Source organism: Cupressus sempervirens, chromosome 3, assembly GCF_028749045.1.
Source record: "Cupressus sempervirens isolate cs-2001-9-10 chromosome 3, ASM2874904v1, whole genome shotgun sequence".
NCBI lineage: Eukaryota > Viridiplantae > Streptophyta > Pinopsida > Cupressales > Cupressaceae > Cupressus > Cupressus sempervirens.
In genome coordinates, this window is record NC_143120.1 from 1114781219 (window position 1) to 1114804323 (window position 23105).

The 23105-nt window shown below is 34.3% G+C and overlaps 1 protein-coding gene across 1 annotated transcript; it reads right to left on the minus strand.

Moving 5' to 3' along the window:
- Nucleotides 1-7703: 7703 nt before the first annotated feature.
- Nucleotides 7704-9745, minus strand: LOC149570691 (vesicle-associated protein 4-1-like). Its single transcript, XM_089823233.1, has 7 exons — nucleotides 9496-9745; nucleotides 9336-9406; nucleotides 9037-9118; nucleotides 8841-8953; nucleotides 8520-8597; nucleotides 8163-8285; nucleotides 7704-8019 (listed from the first exon to the last, which is right to left on the minus strand). The coding sequence occupies exons 1-7, from the start codon at nucleotides 9734-9736 to the stop codon at nucleotides 7960-7962; spliced, it is 768 nt and encodes a 255-aa protein (XP_089679359.1). The 5' UTR covers nucleotides 9737-9745; the 3' UTR covers nucleotides 7704-7959.
- Nucleotides 9746-23105: the final 13360 nt, after the last annotated feature.

The window sequence follows — 23105 nt, forward strand, 5'->3', positions numbered from 1 at the left end:
TGGTGAGGAAGGACATATATATTTTGAATGTCCCAATGATGATAGTAGGAATGGTGATAGAAGAACTATTGTGGTAAATGAGGATGACCACTCTGTGAATGAGCTCGAGGTGAACAATAACTTGTTGGAGTATTGTTGGGTAAGAAGGTGTTGGAACCTTGTCAAAGGAGGACCTTGTTCAAGACTCATTGTAAGTCTGAAGGTACATGTTGGAATGTGATTGTAGATGGTGGTAGTACTGATAATGTAGTTGTTGAAAAGATGGTACAAAAAGTTGGTTTGAAGAGAGTGATACATCCTTGTCCTTATTGGATTAGTTGGTTGTAAGATGAACATGCTTTGGAAGTGAGGGAATAGTGTCTTGTTAATTTTTAGATTGAGCGGTATGTTGATCCAATGTTGTGTGAGTGGACATGAGTAGTTATCGCACATTTCTTGGTAAACCTTAGCAGTATGATTGCATGATAGTGCATGATTATGTCAAGAATGTGTTTACTATTGAGAAGGGTGGAAGAAATTTTTCCTTATTTCCTTTGTAGAATACATAACTTAGTAGGAGAAACCTAATTTTTAGTAGTTGAGTTGATTTGAAGGATTCCCAAAGGATTAGAGATCAACATGGAAAACAAAATTGTAGCACACTAAAGATAGATGTGAAGATAGAAACTACAAGAAAGGAGTTGTAGCTTGTAGAAAAAAAGAAAGAGTATACAAGTTGATAACTTGGAGGGCATGTATGCGAAGAACTAGTTCAAAGTTTATGTGTTGAATCCTAGAAGATGTTCTTCTAGCTATTAAGAACATCTTTTCTTTGCACATAGGGTGTGTGATGCAGGATTATCCTAGGGCAATGGAAATCCTGCATGAAGGAGTATCGAGTTCAAATTTTGTGGATGTATGTTTTGCACAATTAGGGTTATGTTCGAGTAATATTGGTGGACCTTTTTGTTAGAATCTGAAAAGATCAATAACCCAGAAAACTAGTGCAAAGAGTAAATATCTAAACTATGAATGCAAATGATACAAAATCAAAATAGCATCATAGAGTTAGTCTCCAAGAGAGTAATGCAAATGCTGGAAGCAAAATAGCATTAAGAGGATGCAAAAATAAGAGATACAAATACAAGCCAGGTAGCATGCTTATATAGGCTAGGAAGAGGGAGGAGGTGGCAACACCAACCAATGAGGAGCAACCATCTATCGGACTAAAGATAGCAAAGTATCTTCCCAAGATAGCTAATTGATGCTCACATGTAGGAAGGTGACACCTCACAACCATTCACCTAATAAGACATGCTTTATTAACCTAAGCGAGATTATTAAAAGTGTAGGAAAAACCTAGCAAAATAAGAAAAATAAAAAACTACACTAACACTTTTCCCATGTGCACATAATGATTGGTGGAATCACATTGGAGTTAGAGCTGTTGTGGTGGCTTTTGGTAACATGTTTTGATTTCATGGGTAGGCTTTGGAGATTGTTTGCACAAACTTTGAGTATTGGGAGTTGACTTGTGTGCTCTTAGATATGGATCATTGGATGGCCTATGGCCCTATGGATAAGATCACATAATTTTATGTTGTCAAATGAATTAGTTATGCATTATAAACTTGGGGTTTGTCCTAAGTGTGTATTTAATTTGGTCTGTTAGGTTGACTTGTGACTTGATTATTTATTTAATGTGAGTGTTTATTTAATAACTTGATAGGTCAACTTGTGGCTTGATTTCATATAAGTAGAGGGTATTTTCTTATCATGAGACATTAGTGGATCATGGAGGAAGCAAGGAGTAGCTAAGAGGAGCGATGTTTAGCAGAGCTAGTAGGTAAATGTAGGCTTGGGAAACAAGAAGGTTTCTTAGTGGTTTGCGAGCATAGGATTAGATTCTTCTTGAGATTTTCTACTAGATTGTGGGTTTGGACTAGCAAGGGTTTGGATCTTGTGAGGTCTTGCATAAATATTATTGCAATTACTTTGTATTTGGCCATAACCTAGAATGGCTTACAACGAGGCATGTTGGATGTAGAACTTATGTTTCTAAATTATGAGAATATGTTTTGCAATTGATCTGAATCTTTGAATTATTGTTATTCTTTCATTGTGTGTTTATTTGTTGGGGGCTAGGTCATCTCCTTTGGGGATACATCTTGCCTTTCTTTGCATCAATTTCAATAATTAGAGGATGATAAAAATTAGACAAATAGATTTTTCTATCGATAACATAACCCATATATAGTCACTAAGTTGCAATTTCAATTTTGAGCAAAGTTTATAGGATCAAGCTGATTTGGGAGAGTGACTTGGTCTAAGACCAAGTAATTTTGGGTGAATCTATCCTAGTATTTTTACTTGTATTGATTCTCAAATTGTAGGTAAGATCCTATATTTTGTAGATTTGGTCATGAAATTATCACCACCTAATCTATCACACATAACAAAGATAAATTTTTGGATATAAAGGGGTTTTCCTTAGTCAAACCCTAGTTGAGGAATGAACCTTGAAATTAAAATAAAATATGCATATATGGAAACTTTATTGATGTAAAACAGAGGTTAGATTTGAAAATGAAATATTTATCCCTTCACAATCATATTTGGAAGATGCTTGAATGTTGTTGTACTATCTTTAATTGTTGAGAAAATTCAAGGGTGTCTTTCTCAATTCCTAGATTTGTACATACCCCTCAAATATCTAATATTGTTATGCTTGATGTCACTTTCCTTGAGAATGAACCAATTCACATTGATCTTCATGTAGTTGAAAGAATAGTCTCCTCATATAATGAAGGTCTCCACTACTTGGCCTTAACAAAGGAAGAGAAACTTGATATAATGGAGAACTTTTTATTGAAAGGATGTCTCTGACACACATGAATGCTTAGTTTCCTTCTTGATTGGTTGATTTCTTAGATCAAATTAACTTAGATTAGAACCCAAAATGAGGAGAGTTGGACTGCTTAGATGCATATCTCAAGCATTTTCAAATATAAAAATTTAAAGAGGGTCACATAAATTTGAATTTCTCATTTAACCATGGAGACCTACTCGTAATCTAAATTTTAAGAAAAATATGGGGGAGTATGTTGGTTAGGGTGAGTTGATCACACCAAAATGCCTCTAAATTTTTTCTTGTGATCCCAAATGAAGTGGGGATGCCAAAATTATATTAGTGGTATTTGGGTTGGATTAAGAATAAAAAATATGAAAGCCCAAGGACACTAAAATGAGAAATAACTTAGTATCCAATTATAGGTGAGCACAACTTATGATGGTACATTATGTTATGTTTGAGTTTGAAACTCAATTGGGAATTCATTTCCAAGATCAGACTCAACAAATTGTTATAATTACACTAATACAAAGGGGATTGACAATCCATATTACACTACGATTAACTTGAGTGATATACATTTCATCTAGTTGACAGTACAAAATAACAGTTATTAGAGAACGAACTAAAAAAGGGAAGACAACTTGCCAAATAAAAACTTGAAGAAAATAAACTTAATGCTTGAGAGAATAATTGATGTAACATGTATTATCTAAATATGCTTAAATCAATATTTCAATAAATACTAAATCATCCATCAATAATATTTATTAATTACTCTTCACAATATTATTATTAAAAATAATAAATTTGAATAATTTTTCATGTTTCAAAATTTATTAACTAAGCCAAATCATTTAATTGTGCCTACGTTTTAATTATCTTTCATTTAAAAATTCATTATAGCAATCTTTCAATAATCATCACTAATATATTAAACTATGTAATCATGCATCATATTGACACACAATATAAAATAAATAATAAATATCTAATGTTAATTTTTACTTTTTAACTCAACCCTAACCTAAACCTAATCCTAACATTTTAATAATTTATTTTTCAATTTAGAAAATAATTGCTTTTCATTAAAATAAATAGTCATTATATATTAAATATATATATTTTATTTTTAAAATTATAACTAAGAAATTTATAAGTTCAATATCATGTTGGCATAGTATTGTTATGATTCCTTGAGGTAACTTCTACTTGGAAGATAACATGACAATGTAGACACCTCAAAAATGATATTTTGAACATCTTCCTAACAGATTTTAGGAATCTTGTCCACGTAGACTTTGAACATCTCTTAAAGAATATTTTGAACATCTTCTACATATATTTCTACTAAATGATATTTTAAATATCTTTCACACTAATTCCAACATTTAGAAAATGATATTATGGAATTCTACATAAATTTCTTATAAATGATATTTTGAACATTTGCTATATATATTTAAGACACATCTAATTTGATATTTTGAACATCTTCTACTTAGATTTACCTAAATATGCCAAGATAAGTCCCCCCTTGATCATAAGATAGGTCACGAACATAGTGTTGTCTCATAGCCTCTCACAACTCTACAAAATAAATTGGAAGTCACATTGCTTCCACTAATCCACTCTCCTTCATCTTCTGAGTGATGAGGTGAATAGGGTTGGACCATAGTGTTAGTGCAAATCACCCAAATCATAGAACTTGAGTTAAGTGTCGCTAAGATTCTTCCACTTTGAATCGATCCCGTTGAAACTATCATAACCAGAAAATTTCATTGCCATGGTCAACATATTATATCAGGTTGCAAGAGCTCTACTTCGTCACAAAAATTAAGAATGCATTTTGGAAGTTATGATGAAAATGTTTTCAAAATCTATTCTTATGGATTTGTTGTGTGATCTTTGGGCTTAGATTTGTGTGCCACATGAATGAAGGATGATGCATTTATTAGGAATGACCTTCTTTTGCTAACGATTGAATTTGAAATAAATGCCTAGTTGTTAACGGTTGGAAATGGCACCAGAATTTCTTGCCACCTTTATTTAATTCCTCAAAAGATCATATTTCCCATTCACTTGCATTATAAACCTTGGAGTCGTGGCCTTGATTATTTTTTGATTCACACCTTCATAACATGAGTCACTGATCCCTCTTGTTAGTGGGAAACTTGGACACGTGTTGTGCAATTACCCTTTAAGTGAGATGTTTGAACTTGGCGTAGACACTTTTTAATTTTTCACAAGCCCTTTGTTTCATCAATTTTCTTCTTTGCAGAGATGCAAAGGGGAAGCTTCTCCTCTGAGTAGTATGTTTGAGGAGTCCATGAGGGAATATTCCCCGATCATTCATCTTGGCTTGTTGAGGGTACGATATTGCTCTTGCTCATGGAGTAGTTGCCACACTACTATTGTTTTCGGTTGTAGTAGTAGTGCGGATGAGAAAACTTTGAAATCATGACCACTTGTGAGATCTGGCAGACTTGGACTAATTTCTTATCGGAGGGAACATCCTACAACTTAGTCATCTACTAGACAAACAAACTACCTGACATACTTGTGCACGCCAGTTTTCTTGAAACTTGCATAACGCGACTAGAGGATAAGTATGAGAAACCCACATAACAAAGGGAAAGAGCCCGGTGAGAAACAACTTGACTCATACTCTGACTTTTGGACTTAGATTTGAGTTTTAGGACTGGACTCATAATTTAGCATACTACCTTATGACACAAGGGATGAGGAACCAAAATGAGGGCAACAAATATGACATATTTCTCTTCATTATTGTGGGCTTTGCTCATCGCTAGTAAAGGTGATGAAACATTTGGACACACCCATTGAACATGAATCCTAATTATTCTCAGATTCTTATTAGTAAAAGTCTTTTGAGAAACTCTCTCGAAAACCAAAGTTAAAGTTACTATTTCATTTCATATATCTACAAATAATATTCTTTGATGTATTAAAATATTATCTTGTTAAAAATCAAAATAGCTAATCTTTTATGGTGACATTTAATTAACGTGAAGGTGCAATATGAGCTAATGTTTAATGCACACATCATATTAAACTTGTACAAATAAAATTATATATAAATTTGCTTCTACTATTTTGCTTCAAAATTAGTTTACAATGTGGACAAATCACATATCAATTTAAATATTTTATTTTTATTTTCATCTTCTAAATTTCCTTTTTATTAATATTAATGTTTGACAAAAATGTCATAATATGTCTACAATATTTTCAAGTTTAGGTTCAAGTGTAGAGTAGTTGCAATTTTATACATCTAGCCACATCTATCTTATATAAACTTGCACTAATTTTCCCTATCGACATACCCCTTGCACTTCTTTGTGTAATATGTTTATTGTCAATCTTGTAGTAAATTGTTTTGAGCTACCATGGAGTTGATAACCGTTAGTAAAATGATAAAATAGCATTACATTACGGAGTGTATGGTATACAAGGAAATTTGAATCAAATATACAGATGCTAAAAGGGGAAGCCTTAATTCCCTTGTTTGAAGAGTAAATGATAGCGAAAGGAAAAATTTACTCGATCCATGATTAGCGAAGTAGATCCTGAGTTCCAAAGTCCCATGAATCAAGTATTATTCCTCCATGAGCCTCTTATTCATCTCATTCCCTGTTTATCAAAATTAAAAACACTTTTTTCCTTCGTTTGTCAAGGTGATAAAGTTTTGGGCTGAAGATTAGACTGCAATAAATAGTGGAAAAAAATAGGGACATCACTTTCAGTGACAGCTAATGGAGTGGGTGGATTATCCTATTCTCTCCGTGACAGCTACAATTTTGAAATACGAGGACCACGATTAGGGTTTGCTATTCTACAATAAATGCCTACTTGTCGATTTGATTACTAGGGGCCTCGATTCTTTTTTACCATCAGTAATGTCTGTTCTTTAATTCTTTTCGTATTTTATTGTGCAAGCGGAAAACAACACGGTTCTTCACCATTTGTTGAGCATAACAATCTTTGTTTGTTCATGTTTGTGTTGACAACAATGAAACAAAAAAATTCAACCGAGTGCCTCCAAATTGTGAAATGAAGAACCTGGGTGATTTGTACAAATTTTGTAATTCTTAGGTGTTTACTGATCATTCATTGCCAATTGTGCTTTACTCGATTTTCTCATAGATCATGCATGCTTACTATTATACCCATGCGCTTGGCATAAGAAGGAAGTTATAACCATGAAAAAGCAATCAAGGTTAACGGTAGCAGATTTCCACAATGAATGGCAAATGAATTTGAATTCTTCTGCATGCACTTTGGTCGCATGACTAAGTAGTTCACAGTTCCAATAAGGGGTGTAAAAGAAGAAACCCTAGGTATAGATATCCACCTCTTACCTGTGCTGCAATTTGTGGCAATAAAAGTTGATACAATTCATAGAAAACCCTCAACCTAAATGACTTGTTTGATTACCTATGTTTCACCGGATGCTAGCATGCCCACTATTTTTTTTAAGGTGTACTTAGCATTTTCAACAGATAGCTCTTTTAAACATGGATAGTTATTTCTGAACCAGTGATCTGTGATTGAATTCCTGCTCTTTAGAGAGCCAGTAGCCACACCAGCATGGCCCAAGGCAATGCACTAATGCTGTCAAGTTCATAATGTAGCATGTCGAAAAAATTATTTACAATGAGGTATCTGCAGCTGAAGTAATCCCCAAAGAATAAGAATTAATGACAGCCTTAATAGCTGTAAGCTCTATGAAAAATGATATCAAGTAATATAAGTTTCAAAATAGACGCAAGTCTATACTTTGTTACAGATTCCATCCTTGCGTGCAGAACTGCAAAAAAGACAGCTCTTGAAAGTTGAAATGAAAAGGAGCTTTTCTTTGAAATCCCATCATCAATTCTTAGATAGAACTAAAACATATAGATCTGGCAAAAGCTCGACAACTTTACAAAGGAATTATGCATGCTGTTCTCATAAAATCAAATACATTGAGTAGTAGCACAAATATATCATTGGAAAATGCATCTTCATCAACTAGAAGAAAGCCAATCTATTTCTGCATTGGAATACATACTTTAAGAAGTAAACCAAGTAAATAAGGTGGAAATATGAACAAATTGAGGCAAAATTTAGAGGGAATCTACAACTTCATCCTGATGCTTGGCAAGAAATCTCTCTCTCCGTTCTTTCTGCAAGGTAATAAAATCACATTCAGGTATCAGAATAGGTTTATTTTCACTTATGCCTTCATAGAAAACCAAAACAAGAAGGTAAATTGCATTGCATATACATATGTAATTGTAAAAAAAGACATATTCAGGCCTAAACCGACCCATTCATCTATAACTCCTTCTCGAGGAGCTGCTGGTATTGCTGGCTTGTCATCTTGAGGAGCCTTCTGGGTTTGTTTAAGAGCTTCAGCTTCAGCTATCCGTTTCTTCAGTTTCTCCAGTTCCTTCACAAAATATTTCAACAACCATAATTTAGAAAAGGGCCCGGTATAGACAATCCCCATCAAAGAGCAACATTCGATATCTTCTTGTATTTTGGAAATACTTTATATGCAGATTCCACAATTCATTCGAATTCTCAGTACTTCAGATTTTCAACTGTGTGTAAATTTTTAGCATCAACATTTCTATATTATAAGATATATAGGGGAACGATATGATATGATTAGGGAAAATACCTTTGAAGGGTGTTCAGGATCGAGAAAGACTACTTGGAGCACTCTCTCCACGAACACCATATCTTTATTGTCCTCAAACTAACACACAAAAGCCGGAAGAATACACAAGAAATGAAAACCTATTTAGTCAATTGCAGAAAAATTTAAATTACTGAAATAAGCCGAAGTCCAGGACAAGATATTGCTTAACGATAACAGATTCTTACAATCTATGATATTCTATTCACCTTTCTGAGTAATATTGTTGTGTGAGAGTTTATCAGTTTCAAATCATACTCAATGATCCATCACCCAAAAGCATGAATAAAAGATATTGCTTACCAATTCAGGAGTATACTCGGTGCCCTTTTTCACCTTCAAGCTAACAATCTTAAACTTATCCTTGGTACTCTTCTTTTCATCAGGATGATCTGGCTGTTCCACAAACTTCACAACTGCAGAGCAACTCTGCCATTAGACATAACGTACATAGCAGAAAGCCCCAATTTGACCAGAATGAATACAACAATATAATTACCTGAGGCAAGTATGGTCTCTTTGGGAGCAAGAACACCATTAGGAGGTCGCATAAAACAACTCTTTGGAGCATTTGTTTGAAACTGAATCACAATCAGACGCCACCAAAAGTCAAAACAAATCTCTTACTTTCAATCAATTGCTATTTTCACTGTACAATATTTGTAAACATCATTTGAAGGGATCAGACATGGAGTAATTAGTAAACAATCCATTCATCTATGGCAGACCTCGCATAGTAAACTTAACATTCGTCATAAAAACAGGGTTTGAAAACCAAAATTCTCAAATTAAACCCACCTTAAAAGCCACATATGAGCGGCTGACATTCTTGATCCTCACAGCACTGGATACTTGTTTACCAGGTTCATCTACATATCCCATAATCCAACTTTAAGACCCAAAAATGAAGAAGAAAACATTAAAAATATGGGGAAAAAGGGCTTGTTTAAAAGCCTACAGAGAAAGAAGAGCTTCTTGTCAGGATTAAGTCTGAGACTCCGCCATGTAAGCAGAGAAGCTCTTGCCATGGCGGCCAAGGAGCGATGCCTGCGATTACTAGAAATAGAATTGCCCCCATTGGGATTGTTATGATGATGGCTTTCATAAACAATCGGCTGGGTATCCTCCGGCTCTGGTGGGTTGTTCCAGAAAGGCATCCCGAAGAGCTTCCAAGACTTGGAGGATTTCTTCGCCCCCATTTACTTCACAAAAACATCACAAACCATCAATATGAATATGAATCCATTCCTTTGCTCTGTTTTTTCTCCTCCCATTGAGAATCGTAGTTTTGACCATGTTTCAAAGAGCGAATTCGTCAACGATGCCGTCTTGCTCCGTGTAAGAATAAATCTGGAATTGATTTTGGAAACTTTATTGTTGAAATGGGGCCACTGTCGGCCCCGCTGAGTCTGTAGCCTGGTCAATTCCGCGCTACAAAGTCCTGGTTTCACATGTTAGCAAAATTTCTGATGTGGACCCTCAAACCCAACTTTGGTCTTTTATCCGGCATTTGAGGATGGAAATGAAGCTGTGTGTGTTCGTGAGAATCAACAAGTCTGACCAGGGCTTTGCAATGGCAGAAACGGTCAAGCTAAGCTTTTTATGGTTGTGCGTGCCCGGAAGTCAATTTCGGTGGGTCATCCATGGATTAGCCCATGACACTGGCCTGTTTTGAGAAATCTATTTAGACAAGGTTCAAAGCTAAAAAAAATTATGTGGGTGAAGTTTAAAATATCATTTTTGAAGTCTTTATAATGTACAAACTTTCACTTTATTATTATGGGTTTTTCTTTCCTTTTTTTTTTTTTTTTTTCTTTTTTGAGTTTTCACTGGTGAGAGGCTATGAGACAACAATGTGTACATGGCCTATCTTATATTCACAAGAGAAAAGTTTTTGGAGTGTTTATATTGGAGACACTTCCACGAGAGGCAAAATGGTAGCAAGCTATCGAAAATACTTTTTGGCACAAATCTAAAGAGGGAGATTGTTGAGATTTTGGTGCTCTTGCATAGGTTAAAGGGGGATGAAGACGTCCTAAACTTTGTAGTGGTGTAAGTAGTATGCAAAAGGAGAGTATGTGGATTGAGCTCAGATCCTCAGTGAGAAATTGTTTGGATGGTTGCAGATAGAAAAGACTTAGAGGAAACTCTTCATGTCCTCGTATTTAATATATGCCCTAGCTACTATTCATCTGTAGCCCGGACTCCCTCATGTAGAAGAGTGCGACAAAGACATTCAAGTTTATGACTTCTACCCCTACCTCCAACTATATAACAATTATGCAAAGTTCATTAAAGTAAATGATGCCTTCACCATGAGGTTGTGGAGAGAACTCCACGAGTGCCTTGAAAGGAGGTTATCTCTAGAAGTTGTCTTCGTCATGACCTAATTCATAAGCTATTTCATTTAGTTCCCTTCATTTACATACATCACGGGAGTTGGGTTTGGTGACTACCCTTGGAAGCTACCAAGATAGCTAGACAACATGATTGTTTTGATTGAGCTCTATGGCCAAATTCTATAGGTAAGCACTTTGTGTGTAGATGTGCAAAAGGTGGGTATCCCTTTCCCAATCATAGTTGGGGCCTATTCTTGTGCATCATGTTCAAACACCAAGAATATGTTAAAGGCATTCGGTGAGAGGTGCAAATTGGACTCCTAGGAGGTAATAAGATCAAAATTCAACGTAATGAACTATATTAAAGATTATCTAACATTGGGTTTGAGCTTCATGCATGTCCCCATGACAGGAAACTTTTGGGCAGATTGTGTTGATGAAATTAAGAGTAGAGAAAGATTCTACTCAAGTTTAACTATACAAAAAATCAAGTTGTACGACGTTGTTAGTTTGTGATGACTGATCAGGGAAGTACTGTATACTCTCCATAATTCTTTAGTGGGGTTCAGGGCTGGATTGGGCCCTGAGTAGAGGTTTGGGGGTGTACCTCTTGGAATATTTTATTGGGCCTTTTTTTTGGGTATTTTCCCAAGGGTCAACATGCCATAATTATTCTAACACTAATTTTGTAAGTGGAAAAAAATCTTGTATAAAAAGGCTTGGGGCTAGGGAAATGATAAGGTGTGATGCAATAATAGCTTCTTGCAACAGTATTGAGCTATAATAGATCATAGATTGTAATCAGGTTGTAATCATTGGATAATAATGTTTGGTGGATGTAGCCTAGGGATTGGGTGAACCATGTTAAGTCTTTATGTCTTGTGTTCTCTTTTGTGTTCATTATTATTTTCTAATATTAAATATATTTGCATGTAATTGTTATTTCTATCTCTTTAAATCCTAACAAATATGAATATTGATGAAGATGGCATTGAATTTGATGGTTTTCATATGCAACTATCACATATTTGAACAAAAGTAAGGGAACTTGCATTGATTCTACACCACTTATGGGGCCTACAACGCAAAACCTGGAAGATTTGATGGTTGGTATAATATAGAGGACTAATAAATGGGTGGAATGGATTAAGGCAATGTAGAAAAGAACATGTGCCTCACCCTCTTCCTCCAAACCAACCCAGGCCTATCCTGATGCTGCTACAAGCTCTACCACAACCAACTTCATCATATCTACACCTTCATAGACTGCTAGTGGAGGAGACTAACCTTCAGAAAAAGAATATTTTGATTCAGCCCTACTTTGAAAATAGGATCAACGAAGGAGGAGGAAAAGGATAAAGAGAAAGAATAAGGAACATGAGGTAGAGAAAGAGAAAGGTGTGGGTGTAGAAGTGATTAAATTGGATGGTTCTAACGAGAACCAACCCTATGATGGACTCAATAGAGGCTTGCAAACACAAGAAATCCAAGGAAGTCAAGGTAACACCCTTGTTATAGGTACTTCTAAAATAGTTGTATTTCCTCTTTCTACAAAATAGAAACATACTTCTCCTATGGTGAGGAAACATTTCGATGTGGACTCCCTCTAGTCCTTGCTCAACATCCTAATTGTTGAGTTGTGGTTGGAGAAAACTCTAGAGAGGAAGAGGAGAGTACCCATCCTAAAGATCTAATTACACATGTGGTGAATCCACTGCCCCCTATTTTAGAAGACCAAGAAGGCTCGTACCCTAGGCGCCTTAGGGAGAGATGTTGACACAAGGAATGTGGTGATGGAAATATCTTAAGCTCAGGGCGAAGGAAAAAAAGTAGGCCTCTCTCTAGCAGATGTTAACATCCAAACCTTTGATATTGGGCCTCCAAGGGATGATAAATACCACCGTGGGCAAGTATAAATTCAGTTAACAACAAGTGGAGGAAGGTTTGGATGAGATGAAGTTGTCAAAGGCCCATTTGAAGGCATCCTATAAAAAATTATCCAAATATATTGGACACTATTAGCTCCACTCTCCAATTTTTCAAGAGATTCTTTTGCCCCCAAACCATTTGACCCATCAACAGAGAAAATCAAGGACTTTCTTTCTAGGTTGTAGGAAAATAGAGATTTTGGATAGGTTAGGTGAGGATGGGTTGAGGACATGAAAGTGAGAGGATTACAACTAATTAAGAGGCTTGGCAATATTTGTAAGGAAGTTTTGTTTTATTAACCTCAAAGAATTGAAAATACAAGGAACACATGTGCGTACTGTAGGACACCATAAGCTTAATGGTTGAGAATGTTGTCAATCTAGGAATACTGGAGACTGGTAAAGAGCCTCTAATACATTAGATGCAGTCACTCAAATTCAAAAATGAAAACATACTCAGGGTTGAGAAACATCTGAGGAAAGTGTATGAGTCCATAAAAAAGGAGGAAATAGATTACAAATATCTTAGTGTTCTCCATACATAATCCCATACAAGAAAGAGTGGAGAGGTTGTTGATATTGAACATATAAAGACCTCATACCAAGACTTCATTGATGAAGCAACATATCCTTCCAATTTCTAAGTTTCTGAACTCTACAAGTTAACTGCCTTGGATGGGATGTTTTCTAAGGCTTCATAGAAGATGCAACCATGATCTGATGTGATCAAAACATTGGCAAAGACCATAGATAGTGAATGATTCATTCAAATAATGTGCATGTCCCCGATGGAGACAACTTGGTGGCTATCTTCGTGGATATGAAAGTTCATCAGGAAGGCCAAGAAAATGCCAAGAAGGCCAACAAAGGGAATGTAGAGGCTTCAACTTCCTAACTCTTTGTAATCATTTCTCTATCTAGAGATGATAGATATTCCTCTACTCTCTTTCTGCTTCCTCATAAAATGCAATTTTTTAATGACCAAAGAAAAAGGGGCTTATACATACTATTTTGAAAATTAATAGAAGGATAAAAAAATATACTCTTTATCAAGTTCACTGGATCTCACATACAAGTTTGTATACTCACATTACACAAATATCCACACTCGATGATTAAAACCAAGGAAATCATCCTTCATTTATACTAAGTCCTAAAACATATTATTAAGTCAGCCTTGAGGCTTCTCCAATTTACAATAATAATATAAGACCATCTTAAGATATTACATTTACACATTAGATTATAATATTACATCATTTTACAATTATACATAACCTATTGACTCATAGGCTTCATAACTCTTCACTCAATGCTCATCTAGATGTGCACATTTGACCACATCATCTTCATCATGTCTTCTACCTTTGTCCAAGTTTGCATCACTCCATTCTATCTCTGTAAGGAGATATAATCCAAAAAATAGATACTATTATCCATAAACTTAGCTTGAATACTGCCCTTACTAAATCATCAGTAACTCTATAATGTCTTCATCTTTCTACATGTGCTCTTAACTATTGTACCTATGAAATGAGGGCCTCTGATCCTCACAGACACTTCAACATGGTCATTACCTGCAGAATCATCCTAGAATAAACATGGAATAGTTCATCCAAGAAGAACCAACAGAGCAACTTGTTGCCTTCTATCTAGAAGGATTTGCCTAATTAATGTCCTCAGATTTGAGAGGTAGGCAACCGGACTCTCTAAGAACAAAGGATTTGAATGCAATTAAGCTATATGAATGTGCAAATTTACTCTAAATGAGAGATGCAATTTATTTTATTAAACAATAAAATAAATTAAACTAGATGTATGCATTGTTAAGCTAGATGAGAATCTAAAATGATAGCAATGTGGAAACTAGAAAATAAGGTGAGTACTCAATTCGACAACGATTCAATAGCATGAAAATTCAACCTCTGTAATGAAGAATTAGGAGTTCCTTAAATAGAATTCCTGGAATCCATCAACGGGTGAGATCACCTTGGATCAACGGTCAGGATTGAAGCAAAGATTCAGTTAAGATGGAAACTTCCTTGTGCAGGTGAAGTAGACTGTTTCTGATATGAGTGTGATGAGCAGTTAACTGAACTTGTCATAAGTGTGAGAGCAAGTTAACTAGATTGTTTCCAATTCAAGAGAGAGTTCACTTAGAGTTTTCATTTAGAGCTAAAGAGAGAATTTTGAAGAGATTATTTAATTTAATAAGTGAGATATGAACTCACAAATGCCTTTTTCACTTAATTAAATAATTTCATTTAATTAATTAGTGATGACTTCCTATTTAATTAAATAACCTTGTTTAATTAATCAAAATAAGCATATTTATTAAATTAAATAAATTTAATTCCTTAGTACATTAGCCTTAAGGTATAATTTAATTTAATTAAAGTATGAATACTTAATAATTAAATTAAATATTAATCAATAGATTTCAATGTGACTAATATGAGTAAATACTATAGGAATTAAATAACAAGCACGATGAATGCAAATTAGGGTTTTCTATATCTGTCAATTAAGTCAAGTAGTGACAATTAGAATGAGAATTGCCTATTAGAATAGGTCTTAGAATTGATCAAAATAGACCAGAATTGGTGATCATGGCAATGAGCCAATTTTGGGGTATTACAACTATACCATGTAGGCACTCTATAGAACAATATTCCAAGTTGGCATTATAAGCTTAATTATCTTAAATCTTCAATCCTCATGAAGCCAATCTCTATCTGTTGCTATGCCAATCTTCACAGAATAATTAGTACGCTAATATCAATGACAAACTTGGTCATGAATGCAACACAACCTATGAATTATGTCTCCAACAATGCTAGGATACTCCCCCATAGGAATATCATCATAATTCATGTTTAACAATGTCCCCCTTTGGCATTGATGGCAACATAGATGAAAAACATCTAAGTTCCATGAATACCAAAAGTCTCTGCTACAACAACTCCCCAATTCACGTTGTCCATGAATGTCATATGTATTATAATCATCTTCCATAAGAAAGGTGTTAATCACCCCCATACACTAACATCTTTTGAAATCCTCTTCATCAATCAAATCTTTGAAACCACCTATCAAATCTCACTTCCTTAGGAACATTGATCTCACTCTCCCATTGACATCAATATACATATCAAAGTATTTTTCATGTGTTACTCTCCTCATAAGATATTTTCAAACATTCATATTAAAAGATGTTTTTCATGTGTGACTCTACCCCATTGAAATCAATGACAAAGGTTGTCAATTCACTACATAAGATATGCAATAAGCTCAAGTGTCCAAAGACTTTGTTAAATACCAGTTACCAAGAGTCCTTCATGACTCAACTTAAACATAGATACTCCCCCATAGAGGAAGCATCAAACATCCAATTTAGATAAAAGAAATAGTGTTCTACTACCACTAGACTAATGCAATCTCTGCATCAACTAGTCAAAAGTATAATGGGGCATAAGCCCACACATACCTCTCACGTAATCAAATGTATCCTTTGGCAAAGGTTTTGTAAATATGTCTGCTATCTACTCCTTTGTACTGACATACTCTAATATGATCCCTTTCTCTATACATTTCTCTCTAAAAAAATGATACATAATAGATATATGCCTTGTTTTAGAATGTGAAACTAGATTCTTTTACATACTCACTATACTTGTATTATAGCAATCTATAATAACAGGCTCTATAAACTCAATCCCAATATCTTCCAGCATTTTTTTCATCCATATAATTGATTACAACTATTTGTTGCTGCTATATACTTTGCTTATGTTGTGCTCTATAAAATACAATCATGTTTCTTTATTAGCCAAGAAATCAATCTTCCTCCCAAGAAGAATTCTCCACCACTAGTGCCTTTTGTGTCATCTACACTTCTTTTCCAATCCTCATCATTGAATGCACATAAGTTAAAGTCATTTGATCTATCATACCATAATCTAAAATTAGGTGTACCATTTAAATATCTAAAAATTCATTTTACTATTGCATAATGTGATTCTTTAGGATTAGTTTGAAATATTGCCACAATACCAATTGCATTAGCTATATCAAGTCTAGTGTGTGTTAGATTATATTATAATCCATATATCATAGATCTATACTTTTTCTGCTCAACTTTAAGGGTTTCATCTTTGCTAGATAATTTATGATCAATAACCATAGGTGTTTCAAGAGGTTTATAACTTTCCAAACCAAATTTCTTCAACGAATCTTTGAGATACTTAGCTTGTGATGTGAACATACCATCTTTGTTTTAAACAATCTGTAATCCCAAGAAATACTTCATCTCACTAGTCATACTCATCTCAAATTCCTTCTTCATTTCTTCTACAAATGGTTCACTTTCCTCATGATCTCCTCCGAGGATTACATCATCCAAAAATACTTCAACAATTAGTAAGCCATTGTCAATCTTTTTCAAATACAGGTTACTATCTACATTACCTTCAGTAAATCCCAAACTTGACAAATACTTATCCAATCTCACATACCATGCTCTAGGTGATTGTTTCAATCCATACAATTCTTTCTTCAATTTACATACCATGTCTCTATTATGTGTTAGAGGAAAACCAATAGGATGCTTAATGTATACCTTTTCTTCTAGTTCACCATTTAGAAAGGTTGATTTTACATCCATCTGATAGAATTTGAATTTCTTGTTAGATGCATATGACAAAAAATTCCAACTGTTTCTATTCTAGCAATAGGTGTGAATGTTTCCTCAAAATGAATATCTTCTTGCCATGAATAACCTTTACATACCAATCTTGCTTTGTTTCTCACAACCTCACTTTGTTCATTCATCTTATTACTAAATACCCACTTAGTTACAATAACATTCTTATCCTTAGGTCTAGGAACCAATTCCCATGTATTATTATTTTCAATCTGATCTAGTTCTTTCATAGCTTTAATCCAAAAATCATCTTTACTGCCTTCATTGGAACTTTTAGGTTCAACTTGAGAAATCAAACATAGTTCTTCTTGTTTGTTTCTTGTCATAACTCAACTATCTTTTCTAACAATAATCTGATAAGTAGGGTGATTATTCATTAGGTTTCTATTAGGTGTCATCGCTTCAACTCTAATTTCAGTTCTAGGTTCAGATCTTGGTTCTTCTCTTTGTTCTTCTCTCCAACCTTCATTCTACAAATTAATGTAAGTCTCATAAAATAATTCTAGATCAACATTTTTTTTGGTAGGTCGTGGATTAGTCTCTTCATCAAAATTGTAATCAAGTATTCATTCCTGAGTTCTAAAATTATCAGCTATTCTTACATTTGTGCTTTGAATAGTAGTCTTAGTTCTCTTATTAAAACATCAGTATTCCTTACTTTTTTGTGAGGCCTCGCCCCGACCCTTTGTAGCCTTAGTTGTTACTTTATCTTTTTTTTACTCACGACTCAAGATGTCGAGACATTATCAGATACTTGAACATATCATATTATTTCATGTTGTGTGATGTTATTTTCAGATATTTGATGTCCGTCATTTAATGCTTTATGTATATGTATGTTGATGAATTAAGTAAAATGTAGGATTAACACATTGATTTTGGAACCTTTATGATTAAGGATATAAGTAGGATGCAAGAAACCCTGATTGATGTATGTTTCAATTTATGTGAATTTCTGATACGTATATATGTACATGTGATTTTCGAGATTACTGATGTGCACAATGAGTGTGCAGATATTTTAGTCGAGGAAACCAACAGAGGAATAGAACTGATCTCTATGTGCTAATTTTGGAAACCTTGTTGTTCGTAATTCAAGTATTGTATTGTGAGATGTATGTATGTATCTCTTTGTGATCAGTAAATGTTAATGTTCGTAACTATGTTCTTTTAGTGTCACTTGACACTCGCGAATTGTTTGTGCTCCTTAGCATGCTAGTTAGGGTTAGCTGTGTAACCCATGGACCTAAGTTGGTTTAAGTTAGTGTCAGTTTACTTATTGGGTTCTTAATTGAGTTTAGTCACCCTTAATTCGGATTAGTGCTTAATCTTCTTTTTAGAGTTGTTAGTGGGTCCTAATTATTTCCTAGCTTTATTTGGCTCTAAACCTATTCCTAAGGCTTTAAAACATGAAATAATTATACCCAAGGGGTATGGGTATGGGTTGGGGGTCTTTTCCAACACCTAAGCCCCTTTTGTTGACTTTGGAGACCACTCAAAAAGTCTCATTTTACCTTTGTGCGAAAGTTGCAAGTGGTTACCATGAGTTGCCTTACCTCACCTCCTTCTAGTGTTTAACCATAGTGTGGGTTGAGTTAGGAGTTTCTAGAATTGTTAGTGGGTGGGAGAATTTATTGATCCTTTTGGGTGGTTGAGTTTGAGGCTTATTTAGAGGCCCTTCTTGGTCTAGTTGAGGTTGTTACCCAATCTCTACATTTAGAGAGGAGTTTTTGAAGATTGAAGGAAGGAAGTGGAAACTCTACTCAAACTTGTTCATTTCCATTACCTCTTTGTGAAGGTTGGAATTCTCATCTCCCTTGTTCAGATTTCATTCTTGTTTCATGCTTATGCTACCTTGTTGTTGTTTCAATGTTTGTATGTTTGTGGGTATGTTGGGAAGCTTTGAAAACCATGTTATTTTTGAATGATTTCCTTTCATGTTTATGTTTGCAATTTTGAGATTTTTCTTGCATGGGTGTTTTGGTATTACTCACCCTTGGAGAGGGTAGAAGTGACCAATTTTGGGAAAGGTCTATTTAGTCGGACTCCAACCAGTGTAGAGTCTCTTCTTAGGATGAGAAGAGGGAGAAAGGGTAGGGTGTTATGGGCCCCTACCTATCAGCACAAACCTTGTATGATTATGGTATGTTGAAATGGAAGAACGAAAGTTCTTGGTATATAGCCCCGATTGGGCATCTGTTTGGTGTTGTGCTTGACTTCTCCTAGTTGGAAGAATCCACCTTTCCCTAGTTTTGATTCATTGTGAATCCTATTGTGTAAAACATGTATGATTATGCTTGTTTGATTGTCTCTTGGTTATGCTTGGTTGTCACTCAATCAGATTCTGTTCCCTCCATGCTACTAGAAATGTGTTGCAGAAAACATTATAAATCCCTTGATGAGGGTCATGAAGAAAATTCAATTAAATTGTTGAAAATTGGGATTGATATCCTATTGTAAATTGTATTTTAAACTTTGTTGTAAATGGCAACGAAGCCGAGTTTTCTTCCTGGTTCTTTCCCGACTGAGCCTTTGAATCAGGTTTGCCAATAAAATTGGTGTTTTGAGTATAATTGGTTATCATGTGAATTATTCGTGATTTAAATTTAGATGGATGACTCTCAAAATAGGATGGAATTGATAATGTTCAATTTGGTAAAATTTCAAGTTTTTTTTCCCCTATGTTGAAAATGAAAATTATGATCATGGATATAGATTCAGGTTGCATGATTATTTGAGTAAAACAATTCTTGCATTATTGATTTAAAACGAAAAATCCATACTCTTGGTATATTAAGTTGTAATAAGTCCTTATAGATTTGCTTTGAAAAGAAAAAAATTAATTCCCCTTTGGTTATCAATCAACTGAAAATGTTATACTTAGAAAAAATTTCATCAAAAAAAAAAAAGTGTTGCAAGAGAGTAAAACTCTCTGCCTTTTGTATGGGAGAAGGAATTAAATGGGTTTGAACAACAGAGAATATTCTTTAAATGATCTTTTTATTTAAATTTTAAAATTAAACAAAATAGAAAAAAAAAGCATTGTTATGATAGTTAAATTTACAAAGGAAATTCAAATTTTTTTTTTTTATCACATCATATATCTAATATCCTAAAACTCACCTATAAAACTTTGTTTCTTTAATGCCTTACCCTCTTCCATGGATGTCAGTATGGAGGGAGGAATTTAAAAGTTTAAATTTTCTTGCAAAGTCTTTTGTCATCATAGCAGATGACGTCATCCCCCTGTCCCTCCATAAAATTCGCATGACTTTGGTTTTGGGTAGAAGTGCTTTGAAATTTCAAATGAAAAATAAATCAAGTATAATGTATTTGGGCGGCCACCTTGGGATAGGGGTACTGACGCAAGGTCAGTACTAAGGCCAGTGCACTTATCAAGCACTTGGGGAAGCGTAGGGCTGAGAGGAGGCCAATGGGACGCATGGCAGGGGGGGTTAAGTTGATGATTAGTGGTTAGGTTTGTTGTTGGGTTAGAAATAAGTTAAGGGAGTAGGGTAGGATGTGAGGGAGAGTTAGTATAGGCTAGATGTTAGGTGTTACTAGGGGTAGTTAGTATAGGGGTTAGTCTTAGTAGTTAGTTTAAAACTTATTTAAATAGTTAATTAGCTTAGGTTATGAAAGTTTGTTTTAGCTTTTCTATTGTTGGTTTTGTAAGTATATTTTATATTAGTTAAAGAATTAAAGTTTTTTAAGTTAGTCTAATTCAAGTTAAATTAATTTCTTAATTCTTTTTTTTAGTTAGCCTTAACTTATGCAAAGTCTTTTGTTTAAATTTTAATATTTATTTAATTTAGTAATATTCATTTTAGTATTAGTCATTAAAGTTAGTTGTTATTTTAATCTAGTTTTGTTTAACTTTGTAAAGGTAAATTTAGTTATTTTTATATCAAATTAAGTTAGTTTAGTATCAAATTATTATTAAATGTAATATAGTTTAGGTTTTAATTAGTTAGTATTTTTTTAAATAGATATATATTTTAATATAGTTTAGTAGCAATTATAGTTTTAATTTGGCGTTAATTGAATGGTGATCTTATTAGAATTAAAAGGATAAGTTTAATTTTGTTATAAATTATGTATTGTGCTAAATTATAGGTTCTATCATCATTTAACTTGTGGAACTATAGTTCTCTTCTAATATATTTTTTTAAACTAGTTATTGATCTATATTTAGTTAGTATGTATTAGATTTAGTTAGTTGTTAGTAAATGAAATTTAAATTTAGTAAGATTAGATAGTTAATTTTTATGTTAAGATAGTTGAAATGTTTAAAGTTAATAAATTTTAGATATTTATATTCAATTTTAATTTTAGTTAATTTTTTTTCTTAAAAGTGACTTTACAATATCGGTTAGATTGCCAATCAATATTTGTCAAAGAGATTTATAGTTGTTTTTGATTTAGATATCTTTCAATTAATCTAAATTTCAAATACATTTACATTATCATTTAAATAATTGTTTCATATTGTTGTAAGCTAATAAAATAACGTATCTTATGATTGATATCAATCTTAATGATGTATTCCTCCACTAGAGTTTTAAACCTTAGATGAATTGTAGTAAACCTTTTCTTCTCTTGTAGGAATCAGATTAAAACTTTGAGCACTCTAATTATTATAATTAAAAAAAAAAAAGAGTGTGTTTTCGCCCTCATAGTTTGGGCATGACATTTTGGTATCAGAGCCCGTGTTTCAACACTAGGAACCTTAAACCCTTATGCTTCTGAAAACTTAAAACAAAATAATAAACTGTGTAGGATGCCTCCTGTTACTCGAAGCAACCCACGAGGCAGAGGTCGTAGGGCGAGAGGTGATAGAGCGAGATAGGGGGATGGACCACCTCCACCACCACCACCTCCACCTCCACCTCCACCACCACCAAACCTGAACCAGGACATTATAGATGCACTTCAAACTTTGATTGGTGTAGTTCAATAGAGAGTAGTACCTGTGGTTCAGCCAGTTTAGCAGATTCCAATAGTGGAAGCAGAGGGACCTGGAGGAGGCAAGCCCAGAGTTAGAGAGAGGACTAGGAGTCCCCCACCAAGACATATAGAGGGTTAGGATGAGCATGAAGGTGAGTCAATACACCAGAGAAGACCCCCACTTGACATACCTCCTAGATATGTAGGAGATGATATTAGGGAATTGATTCGACTTGGGCCACCATTATTTATGGGTTCCACTGAGGGGACAGTAGTAGAGGCATGGTTGCAAAGCCTACATCGGTGCTTTGGGTTACGCCCTTATGGGAGTAATCTAAAGGCATGCCTAGCAATTCATCAGTTGAGAGGGGATGCCTCCAACTGGTGGCATCAGGAGGAGATCATAGGTGGAGTGAGGATGGATACCCTCACATGGGAATCATTCCTAAAAAAAATTTGAGAGAGGTACTTGTCTGAGCATTTCCGACAGAAACAGATAGAGGAGTTTCATTCTCTTTATCAGAGAGGTCTTACAGTGGCACAGTATGAGAGCAAGTTTCTCGAGCTCCTTCCTTATGTGGAATATATGAAGGACGAGAAACTATGGGTACATCATTTTATCATGGGTTTGAATTTCTCACTTCAGGGTCCA